This window comes from Halichoerus grypus, chromosome 11 (genome assembly GCF_964656455.1).
Source record: "Halichoerus grypus chromosome 11, mHalGry1.hap1.1, whole genome shotgun sequence".
Classification (NCBI taxonomy): domain Eukaryota; kingdom Metazoa; phylum Chordata; class Mammalia; order Carnivora; family Phocidae; genus Halichoerus; species Halichoerus grypus.
Window position 1 is genome coordinate 38,837,601 of NC_135722.1, and position 12,528 is coordinate 38,850,128.

The 12,528-nt window shown below is 39.0% G+C and overlaps 1 protein-coding gene across 2 annotated transcripts in view; it reads left to right on the plus strand.

The window, feature by feature from the left end:
• The first annotated feature begins 1,494 nt into the window (after positions 1 to 1,494).
• The window catches only part of SAAL1 (serum amyloid A like 1), a 30,383-nt gene continuing 19,349 nt past the window's right edge, over positions 1,495 to 12,528 (plus strand). For both annotated transcript variants that reach the window (XM_036107299.2, XM_036107300.2), the window contains exons 1-3: positions 1,495 to 1,676; positions 3,033 to 3,146; positions 9,274 to 9,357. In XM_036107299.2, the coding sequence (XP_035963192.2) occupies positions 1,545 to 1,676; positions 3,033 to 3,146; positions 9,274 to 9,357 (330 nt within the window). In that variant the 5' untranslated portion in view covers positions 1,495 to 1,544. The remainder of the gene's footprint in view (positions 1,677 to 3,032; positions 3,147 to 9,273; positions 9,358 to 12,528) is intronic.

The window sequence follows — 12,528 nt, forward strand, 5'->3', positions numbered from 1 at the left end:
CTGCATGAGACAATAATGGTGGATATATGTCATTAGAAATTTGCCGAAACCCATAGAATGTACGACACCGAGAGAGAACCCTAACGTAAACTCTGGGTGATAATGATGTGCCAGTGTAGGTTCATCAATTATATCGGATATCCCGCTCTAGTGGGGAATGTTAATAATGGGGGACGCTATGCATGGAAGCAGGTATGAATTATATGGGAAATTTCTGTACCTTCTGCTCAATATTGCTGTGAAACTAGAATTGCTCTAAAAATAAATTCTATTAGGAGAAAGAAAAAGGATTGCTGAAGTGTGTCAGGCTGTTTATTAATAAAATATTTATATATTTTTCTGTATTTTGTGATGTTTTACATATTTGTTGGCTATTTAAAATTGGTATGTTTTCGCCATTCTAAAGAAATATTTCCTATTGTTAACTAATTTAATATTTGTAATTTTGTATTGTTTTTCCTAAAGGGGGCTCCCCAAATTGCATAATTCAGGCCTTATAAAACCTGGGTCTGCCCCTTTGCATACAGTGAAAAAAAATGTTCATAATTATTTAAGCCTGGAACCCAACTGTGTTTTACATATTAACAGAGTATTCTTTTTCCAGTTTTAACATAACTTAAAATTTTCTGAAAATGCAATTGCTTTGTAAATTGAAACTTTGTTTTGGTAGAAGTTTTACCATCCTCTGTTTATGATTTTGAGAAGCACAGCCCCTGATGGAATCACACCTCTCTTACTCTGTATTGTAACTGTTCGGTTCACAGTGATCTGATGTGTATGTGCTAACATTGGAGACCTCTATTATGTCTTCTAGTACTTGAGATATTAAAATACGTATCATTTTATTTTAAATTAATTCTATTTCTTCTTTCTGTTAGGGAGCCATATTACTATTTTTGAAATTAATGTTAAGGTAGATAATATCATCTATAAATCTCTTTCATCAAAGTAAAGTAGGTGTGGCAAAATATTTGTTGTGGGGTGGGGGAGGAGCACTGGGTCTGAGGTTGAGTACCACTAAACTAAATAGAAGCAGGAACTGAAAATACAGGGAGTTGTAATCTTGACGATATTGACGTTCTTCCTGGTGACTTATGTCTTTCCGAGGATTCCAGCCACACCTGGGAAAAGAAAGAGCGCCTACTGATGCTTTTAAGGATGCCAAACGTGCCCAGAGATCAGGGGTCCGACAGCTTCGAAATGTGCATCTGCACCAGAGACACTGTCCCCGACTCCCTGTCCTTTCAGTCAGGCTAAGAGCCCCTAAGGAGATGGAATATCTGGTCCAGGGAGAGTGACAAATAACAGTTATGAATATGGTCGTGCTTGGGTCCTAGACAGGGTTGGGTAAGGGGAGATCAAGTCATCTGGGATCCCAAGCCTGAGGGCGCATAGAACGGGTATTCAGGCCGGCAGGCTCCGGGCAGTAGGGGGCGCTGTGGCGGGAGCCGCGCCGGGCGCGCCGGCCCCTCTGGCGCCAGGAGGTTTATCGCCTCCTCCGGCGGCTTCCGGCGCGGCTTCTATGAGCGGGTGGCGACGAAGTCATGGACCGCAACCCTTCGCCGCCGCTGCCGAGTCGGGACCAGGACGAGGAGGAGGGGGCCGGGGGTGACTGCATAGGAAGCACGGTCTACAGCAAACACTGGCTCTTCGGCGTCCTCAGCGGGCTCATCCAGGTGTGGAAAGTCGCGCCCCGCGTGGGCTCGCCCACATTGCCCCAGCCCCCTGGTCACGCCTCTGGCAGCCCCCTCCAGCACCCCCTCCCTGACCACCCTTCTCGAGGCATCGCGCTTAGCGTCCTGGCCGCCTCCACGGACCCCAAAACTGCGGGGAGCCACTTCCCGGTACCCCTCAACACAAAGGGAAGTAGAGTGGCAGGGATGCTGGAATGCTTACGGTTAAAATATTTTACTTTTGCATATTTTCCGAAAATGTCTGACCGTGTAAATACATTGCTCGGCTCTTTGCTCCCCATTCCCACTGTCGTTTCTGAACCTCAGGGCCTAATTTATTTCGTGGACTTTTGTTGTAGTAGAATAAATGGTGATTTTGGAGTCCTGCAGCTCTGATACGAAAGCGTGGCTTCATCACCTGCTTTGGGCAAGTTACCTAACCGCTCAGAGCCTCGATTTCTTTCTCAATTTCTATAAACTGCGTTACCTATGCTATTGTATATCGGGTTATTGTGTAGGTTAGATAAGATTATAATGGGCATAGAGTGCTTACCATGGTGTTTGGCTTATAGGAGCTCTCACTAAATGTGAACTTTCTTCTCCCACGTTTCCCGGACTTACCTACTTTCAGTCTCTGTTCTCTCCAGTGCCGCTACTACATAGTTGCTGGAATATTCGTCCTTAGACAAACAGACAAACCAAAAGAAGCAAGCTGTCCTTGGGAACTCATTTTGGTTCTCTTTGCCTGCAGGAGAAAAATGCATATTTCTTAGTTTGGAATCCAGGGCTCCTTGCAACCTTCCCAGCCTCATCTGCCCAAGACACACTCAACTACTCACCATTCCCCAGACCTTACTAGGCCCTTTCTTAACTCTGAACTCTTGAACTTTCTTAGGTATGTTCTTCTCCCGTTCTTCACATGACAAACTCCTGTTCTCCCTCAAAGATTTAGCTTAACGATTACCTCCTAGGAGAAGTTTGCCCACCTTTTCCAGGCATAGGTCATTGGTCCATCGTTTTTGCTTTCACTACTCTGTCCATAGTTCATCTGTATCACTCAGCCTTTTCTGTTGTGATGATTAGTTTACATGTGTTTCCCCCTGTAGATCCTTAACTGCTTGAAAGCAAGGGGTTAAATATATCCATCTCTGTATTTCGACCCCAGTGCCTAGTAACAGTATATACTCTGTGAATGTGAATGAATAGATCTACCCAGGGCAGTAATTTTTTAAAAAAAGGTTTCTGCAGGAGAAGATACTTTGAGGAAAGTGTCTTTGTGACTTGTGAATGATGATGGGATAATATTACATGATGAGTACTATGGACTGCTTTTGTCATCACTTTTCCTTTCTGTTGAAGATTGTTAGCCCTGAAAATACCAAATCCAGCTCAGATGATGAGGAGCAGCAGATGGAGCTTGATGAAGAAATGGAGAATGAAATTTGCAGAGTATGGGATATGTCAATGGACGAGGTATGGGGTTGGAAATGAAACTGAGAAGACTGTTGGGTAGGGAGGTGGTGAATGGATTTTTTTTTTTTTTAAGTTTCAGTCCTTACGACTCTGGGAGAATACTTTAGTGTCTGTTATCACTCATATGGGTATAGGGAGTGAGCTTAAATGCTAAACTTTTGTTTCTGAGCCTAGAGGATCTGAGCTGTCATTAGATTTGGTCTAAATATATAGTTCTCATGAATGCAAGAATGCTTGTAGCCCAGGAAAGTTCTGATACTTACCTGCTTTAGAGAATGCTGACCTTGTGTTTGAGAGCAGGTTAGAAGTTAGGAGACCACTGATGTACCACGATTAAATTAGAAGGGGACAAGAAGGACCCATGTGTATATAATTGCAAAATAATATTTTAACGTTTGTATTGTACTCTGTCTCTGTAGCTTAACAGCATTTTCATGTATATATTATTCCATTTGCTTTTCACAATAACCCTGTGATAACAGGTAGTACCCTTATTTTACAGATAAGAAAAGACATGAAAAGAGATTGACATACATAATCTCTCACTTAATGACTTGGACTTCTGCAATAGCTTCCTGATTAAAATCCTTGTTTTAGTCTTTCACTTCCTTTCTGTCCTCCACATTGTCACGGAAGTTCTCTTTTTCCTACAACACAGACTTAATTGGGTTCTTTTCTTCTGTCTTAAAAGTTGTCCATGGCTATTCATTGGCTTCGGCTGTTTTTTGATACAGTTTTATTGAGGTATAATTCGCACCAAAAAAGCTGTGTATTCTTGAGGTGTAATTGGTGTACAGAAACTACACATATTTAAATTGCACAATTTGAAAATTTTTGTGTGTGTATACGCACATGAAGCCGTCACTGTAATCCAGAAAGAGAACATCTCTCTCACCTCAAAAGTTTCCTTATGCCTGTTCGTATCCCTTCCTCTTGCCCCTCCCTGCCTGCAACCTCTCCAGACAACCACCGGATCGCCCTTCTGTCACTTCAGAGTCGTTTGCATTGTCTAGTTTTATATAAATGAGATCGTATTCTTTTTTTGGAGGGGTCCAGCTCTTTCATTCAGCATCATTGTTTTAAGATTCATGCATGTTGTGTCTATTAGTAGTTTATAATTTTTTTATTGCCAAGTGACACTTCATTGTATGTGTATATCATGATTTATTCATTTATTCCTCTGTTGGTGGATATTTGAGTTGTTCATAGTTTATTAAAGTTAACACTGAATCTTCGTGTATAATTATGTATGGACTTATGTGTTCCTTTCTCTCGGGTAAATACCTAGAGTGGTATTGGGTCATATGGTAGGTGTATGTTTAACGTGGTTTTTTTTTTTTTATGTTTAATTTTTAAGAAACAGTCCGAATTGTGTTTCTTACAGGTTGTGTAAAAAATTGTGTATTTTCCAAAGTGGTTTTTACATTTTACATTACCATAAGCAGTGTACGAGATACAGGTCCAGTTTCTCCTCATCCTCGCCAATACTTGGTATGGTCAGCCTTTTGATTTTAGTCATTCTAATAAGTGTGTAGTGATTCTCCTTGTAATTGTAATTTGGATTTCCCTAATTACTAACAGTGTTGACCATGTTTTTATGTGTTTATTTGCAATCTGTATATCTTTTTTTGGTGCTTGTTCAGATCTTTTGCCCACTTTTTCATTGTGTTGTTTTCTTAGTTTTTTTTTCTATAAGTTTTATAATTTTAAGTTTTACTGGTAGATCTGTAATCCATTTTGAGTTAATTTTTTTGTGTGATGCAAGGTATGAATTGAAGTTCACTTTTTCTGCATATGGATGTCCAGTTATTCAAGCTCAATTTTTAAAAAGACTGTCCTTTCTCCACTGAATTGCCTTTGTATCTTTGTCAAAAATCAGTTATTCTGTATGTGTGAGTCTATTTCTGGACTCTATTTTGTTCCATTGATCTATTTGTCCATCTTTATGATTGTTTTAATTACCGTACATTTATAAGAAATCTTGAAATCAGGTAGTGTTAATCTTCCAACTTTGTTGTTTCTTAGAGTTGTTTTGGTTGTCCTGGATCCTTTGTATTTCCATATTAATTTTAGAAATCAATTTGTCACTTTCTTTAAAATGCCTGCTAGGATTTTGACTGAGATTGAGTTGAATTTATAGATCATTTGGGGAAAGAATTGATAAATTGAACAAGGTATATCTTTCCATTTATTTAGATCCTCTCTAATTTGTTTCAGCAAAGTTTTGTAGTTTTTAGTGTATAGGTATTTCACATCTTTTGTCAGATTTATTCCTATTTCATACTTTTCCATGCTATTAAAAATGGCATTTTTAAAAAATTTCAATATCTGTTCATTGCTAGTATATAGAAATTCAGTTGATTTTGTATATTTTACATCCTGTAGCTGTATTTCATTTATAAAGGAAACGTTTTACTACTTTTTCAATTTGAATTGCCTTTATTTCTTTTTCTTGCACATTTGCTGTCTCCAGTATGATGTTGATTAGAAAAGTGGTGAGAGGGGCATCCTCTTGTTCTTAATTGAGCGGCAGAACGTCTGGTCTTCCACCATTAATACGATGTAACTGCAGATTGAGAAAGTTCCATTCTGTCTCTAGTATGCCTAGAGTCTTTATCAGGAATGGATTTTGTATTTTGTCATACTTTTGCTAAGTCAGTTGAGATGATCATGTGGCTTCTTTTTAGTTAATATGATGAACTAAGTTGACTGATTTTTGAGGTGCTAAAATCTTGTTTAGAAATTCTAATTTCATGAGAGATAATCCATTTTCTTGTCATTATCTGGTTTTGGTACCAGGGTAATGCTGTCCTCATTGATTGGGAACTTTTTCCTCTTCATTTTTCAGGAAGAGTTTGTACAGAATTAAATTTCTTCCTTAAATATTTGGTGGAATTCACCAGTGAAGCCATCGGAGCTTGGAGTTTTCTTTCTGGGAAGATTTTTTTTGTTTTTTGCTTGTTTACTTTTAGTTTTGTATATTTATTACTTTTAAGAAATAATAGTTTTATTGAGATATAACTCCCTACCATAAAATTCACCATTTAGTGGTTTTTGGTGCAAAAGATTATAAGTTCAATTCCTTTACTAGGTATAAATAAGGCTATTCAGGTTACTTTGGTAGTTTATGTTCTTCAGGGAATTTATCCATTTTATCTAAGTTGTCAAATTTATTGGCATAAAGTTCTTCATAATATTATGTTATTTTCCTTTAATTATCTGTAGAATCTGTAGTGATAGCACCTCTCTCATTCCTGATATTAGTAATTTGTAACTTCTGTCTTTTTTCCCCTCATCATTCTGGCTAGAAGTTTAATTTATTGATCTTCATAAAGAACCAGCCTTTGGTTTTCTTCATTTTCTCTGTTGCTTTACTGTTTTCTATTTCATTGATTTTCATTTTGATCTCTATTATTTTCCTCCTCCTATTCACTCTGGTTTAATTTGCTTTTTTTTAATATAGACATGTAACACTATAGATTTTCAACTATTGCTTTGGCAGTATCCCACAGACTCTGATATGTTGGGTTTCCTCTCATTTAGTTTAGTTCTAATTTCCTTTCATTCTTCTTTGGCTAATGAGTTATTTAGCAGTACATTGTTTAGATTTCAAATATTTGGGAGCTTTTCAGTTATCTTTCTGTTACTGAAGTCTGTGAACACTGAATCCTTTTAAAAATATATTTAGACTTGTTTTATAGCCCAGAATGTGATTTATCTTGGAAATTTTCCATGTTCACTGAAAAAAAATGTGTATTCTGCTGTTTGCTGGGTGGTGTCCTGTGTGTATATATATATATATATATATATATATATATATATATATGTATATGTGTGTGTGTATATATATATATATATATATATATATACATGTCAATTAGATCAAGTTGGTTGATCTTTCAAGTCTTTTTCTACTTGTTTTACAATTATTGAGAAGCTATGATTTAAAAAAAAATTTTTTTTTAAGGAACTAGAACCCATTTTTAAAATGAAATCTTAATGTGAAATCCTCAAATATGAAATAGGTAAAACAGAGCTGCTGTTTGAATAAGATTGTTGGTGGAAGGCAGGGTCATGTTTTTGGCCTCCTTTTCACCTTCTTATGGTAGCTCTTGAAGCACCTCTAGAGAACTGAGATGTCCACTGATTACTGGTGTAAAGTCCTTCCAGGCTTATCTCCTACCACTGATGTTTGAGCTGGACCAGAGACTTCAGATGCTTTCTGCATTTTCATGTGTTCATGCTCTGTTCATGTCCCTGTCTGCCTGGAATGGCCTCCAGCCAGCAAAATCTTTCTCATCTTTTATGGCCCAGCCTAAATGTCACCTTCTCTGTGATGCCTCCTCAGACACTCAAGCAGAATTCATCTCTTCTGTGCTCTCATGAAATGTGTTCACTCTGTTGCATAACACTTACCTAGTTACTCAGCCTTTGTGTCCTCTGATAGATTTAAGTTCCTTCTCTTAAAAGCATAATGTCACCTCTTCAGAGGTACCTTCTCTATCTGAAGTAGGCCTCCCCACATCTTGGCTTCTGGCACATACTATCTTGTCTCTCTTCCTTGTAGCACTTAAATCAGTTGTTTATGGGTTTATTGTTTGCTCATCCCTCTAGAATAAAAATTCCATGAGACTGGGACCTTATCTAGCTTGTTCACTGATGTGTCCCCCCAGAGCCTCAAACAGTGCCTGTTACTTGGGTTTTGCAGTAAATACTTGGTGAAGAGTGAATGAATGAATGCACGAGTGACTGAATGAATAGCTGAGGGGTAGCATGGTGTTCTGATTAAGAGCATGTCCATGAGTCAGACTCATCTGGGTTCTGTTCTCCTGGCTTTGTTCTACTGATTGTATAGTCTTGGGCAGGTTGCTTAACCTTTTAAAACTTCTGTTTATTAGCGGAATGGGACTAATAATAACAACTACTTTATAGGGATCTTTTGAGAATTAAATAAGATAGTATGCAAACCACTTCACTGTGTTAATGACCACTTGCTCAATAAATGTTAATTGCCGTTATTATTATTATTGGTGTTGATATTGTTAGACTACCTAACCCTGTGCTACCCTAGGAATTACTAACTATCATTTAAATAAATCACTCTCTGCGTGCCCTAAGAGTTGCCAGCATGACAAACAGCACTCTAAACACTTCGAGTGGGGAGCATCTGTTGCTGTGACTTTCAGTTTGGAGTGTATCTTTGAAAATACTGTTTTCTCTGGTTGTGCTCTCTTAATAATTACAGGACGTCTCTTCTAGTCAGCAGTAATGCAGGTTACCTTGGTTTCGGCTGCTATGAAGGATTACTGCCTCTGTCTTTGGGGTGCCTCCAGGGCCCTCTGAAGAGCATTTTCACTTAAGCCACACAGCTTCTGGTTTTAAGTTAAGCTATGCAAATATACACCTCAAGTTTGGTGAAAATCCGAGGCAATAGACCATCAAAAACTTCATTTTATTTAAATATTGTACAACACAGATCTCCACAGCAAACTGATTTGGTCTTGGAGCGTGCAAGATTGGATCACATGACCGCTCCGGGTTCATTTACCTGTACCCTGTAGGCGCTGTGGCCTGAGCGAACTCTAGGAAGGAGATAGGAAGCTGTTGCAGTTACACCGTGATCAGAATTATTTTCTATTTTCTATTTTCAGAAGTTTGAAAGCGCAAGTTCTGATTTGGGGCATGACCCAGTAGGGGTTTTAACCTGTTTCCCCATTGTGTTTTAAGATCTTAGAAGACAGGAATTATGAGTTTTACGTTTTTCCCCACCCCAGTGTCTGGCAGGATACCTGGCAACTAGCAAATATGTTTGAATGAGTTAACATTCCTGGTGGCTAGAAAGATCATTAAGGTAAATGCATTCAAGGCAGAAAAAGGAAGATATTCCTGGAGTATTACAGTTAGTTTAAATTTGTTTATGGATTTGTTCCATTGCCTTGGGACCACATAGCACAAAGACTCTCTAACATTACTTTTGTGTAATGATACAGTTCCTAACCTATGGCTTTTTTTTCTTGAGCCTGAGAGGAGGTATATATAGAATATTTTTTTTTAATGGTTGTTTGAACTATGGGGTTTGAAGAGGACTATTCAGCATCCAAATTAATAATCATTTTTTAATTTTCAGGATGTGGCTCTATTTCTCCAAGAATTTAATGCTCCTGACATATTTATGGGAGTATTGGCCAAATCCAAATGTCCTCGATTAAGAGTAAGTATGTACATTTTTAAAGCTTCCTCTTTGGAGCAATAACAGCAGATAGTGCTATATAGTCTTTCATTTTTCTCACTTTAATTTTCTTGCTGGCCACAAATCAGTCAGCAGATTTTTATTGAACATTGCCTGGCACTCGATAATGTGCTGTTTAAAATCATTAGAGTGGGTTGGACCAGGGAGATCAATACTTCCATTTAACCGCTGTGGGAAACAGGCATGACCAAAGTTATGTTCCTAATATGTGGCAGAACAGGGAACATTGCCTGGACCTCCCATTTCTGTTGATTGCTCTTTTTTTTTTTTTTCCCCATAAAATCCTCCATTGCTTAAAAACCTTCATTCTGAACTCAGCCTAACACTCAGGACTTTCCATAATCTGAATCTAATTCATCTTTCAGCATAAAATCTATTGTGCAGATGGTGCTTCTAATTTAGCAAGGCCTGTCCACTCCTTGTCTCAAGCTCACTGCGTTGATCACCATCTCCATGCCTCCCTTCATATGCCCTCCATCCCTCTCAAGAGTCACATCTGTTACCCCAGGAGCTGCATTTCTTCTAAGCCTTCCCAAATAAGTAAGCTCTCAGTGGCCATTGCTGATTGTAAACTCCCTAGCGGAATTATCTCTGCTTCTCATTTAGTCTTGATCTACGCTGTGTGCAGTGGATTGTGTTTCTGTGTCATTTAGTTTGGGCTGTGCTATGCATATCGTGGGTGATTAGTAAATATTAAGTAGTTATACTTACGAATAACTGCTATTTACTCAGTATTTGGTTTTACTATTCTGTGAGATAGGAATTTATCTTCACTTTATAAATAAATGAGCTAAGTCTCTGGTTAATGTGTCCAGGGTCATACAGCTGGGAAAGAATAGAGCTGGGATTTGAGCTGAGCCGGCCTTACTTCAGTATAACCACTGCGCTGTATTACCTTTCTTTCTTTGAAATTATGAAGTGGAGAATTCTGTAGTATATTTTTACAAATTGAATGCTGAATTCGAATTTCGTTTAGGACAGTGTTCTTCCTGAATTGGGACCCGATGAACTGATGAACCGCTTTTTCCTGGGGTCATTATGTTGATAGAAAAATTTGACAGTTGATATGATTTTTCTCCTGGATTTTTCGAACTTAAATACATTGACTCGTGATTAGTACTTAGAGGAAATAAGCTTCCGTCATTAATGGCACCTTTCAGGAATTAGTCGTATCATTATGTATGCCTGTGAGCCACAGCCTGTCTATAGCTGTGATCCTCGGCCTCGGCCACATGTTAGAATGGAACGCGGGCTCTCCAACTTCAGCATGTCCCAGAACCACCAATTACTGGGCCACCCCTGACTTTCTGATCGTACGTTTGTGGTAGGCTCGAGGATTTCTAACAAGTTCCCCAATGATGCGAGTGCTCTGGAGGAGAGCCCACATTTTGAGAAGCTTTGCCGTTGGGACCTTTTAAAAATCCTGAGTCCGGCCTTACCCAGATAAGTTGAAACAGAATTTCCAAGTGTGAGACTCCACACAACTTCTAAAGTTCCCTCAGCTGATTCTGGCTAGCAGCCAAAATGAGAAATGTCTTTGATTGGAGGTTCAGTCATTCTCCCTTTAATTTGTAAGGACATGTATGTGTCTCTGTGCCGCTTCTGTTCTCCTTTAATCTTTCCCCAGCATTTGACAACCCTCATTTGATTGAAGCTTTCCCTTCCTACAGCTTTGGTGCCACCTCACTCTCCCAGTCTCTGATCTCTTCAGTCACTTCGCTGTCACTTTTATTGGCTTTTTTCTTTCTTCCTACACAGTGTGGACTCCTAAGCTGCAGACCCAGATCCCTTGTCCTCTTTAAATTCATTTCCTTAGTGAGCTCATCCACTCTTTATACCTTTAAGTTGCGAGTCTGTGCCTGTGGGATCAAAGCTGCACCCTTGCTTCTGATTTCTGGTGTCACATCTTCAACTTTCTTTAGGCATTCTGTACTTGCTTGCTGTATTTTCCATTCCAGAATTCCATACGTCCTGACTCAGTGATGAACACACATAACTGGTCATAAAAATGACGTGCTGTGTTTGGTAAACACTAGCTTCCCAGGCCCTACCCTGGAGATTCTGATTGAGTAGCTCTGAGATGGCACTCAGAAATCTGTATTTTTAACATGTTCCCTGCTCTAATGAGTCTTATGTTCCAGCAAGTTTGGAAACTAACTGCCTAACTGAGTTCACTGTATCCTTTCCTACACTTTCTTTTCCCATTTTCCTGTCAGTGGGACCAATAGTTCTGACTAGAAAAAATGAAGAAACTTGAAACCTAGGAGTGAGGTTCAACTGCCTTCTCCTTTTGCCCCTCATCAGATTATTTTGCTTTCAGCTTGAGTCTTTCTCAACTTCATCCCTTTCCATGCCTGCCATCACCACCCTCATCTCTGCACCTTGATTACTGAGATGCAGTACGGCATAGTTGTTAAATGCTCAGGCTCTGGAGCTCTGCTCTTGCCTAGGCGGAGATCCTGGCAGGTTGCTTAACTACTCTGTGCTTTAGTTCCCCCTCATCTGAAAAATGGGGATGATAACAGTACCTGCCTCATAAATTATTATATGAATAATAATATGTGGGAAGTGCTTGGAGTAGTGCCTGGGCCTAGTACGTGCTAAGTAAACATCGTCTGTTATTGCTGAGGTTATTAACTTCCTTTAACATTTTCCACCATCATGCACTATGCATTTTGCTGCCAACAAAATCTTCCTAAAATAACATTGCAGTATGCTTGCTGCCCCCTTCCTTGATCTTTATGGATGCACATAACCTCCTAGATTAAATCTAATCTTTTCAGCATGGCATTCCAGTCCCTTAGTCCTGATCCTTTTTACCTGCTGTATTTATCTCATGTTATTCTCCAATTTTGTACAGTCAGGCTGCTCTCTTTAGGGTTCAGTGTATTAGCCATGTGCATTATTCCCTTCCTGCCTTTGCTGATACTTTTCCACTTGTCCGAATGTCTTTCTTCTTGTTTGCATGTCTATATCCTACTAACCATTTAAGACTGAGTTCATCCGTAAGATTTCTTTTTCCATAACTTGTGCCTGCCTTTGATCTTTCTTTTTCTTGTGTCTTTCATCCCATCAAATGCTGTAAACTTGTCAAGATTAGCGTACTTCTATATGCTACCTCCTCTTCTTCCC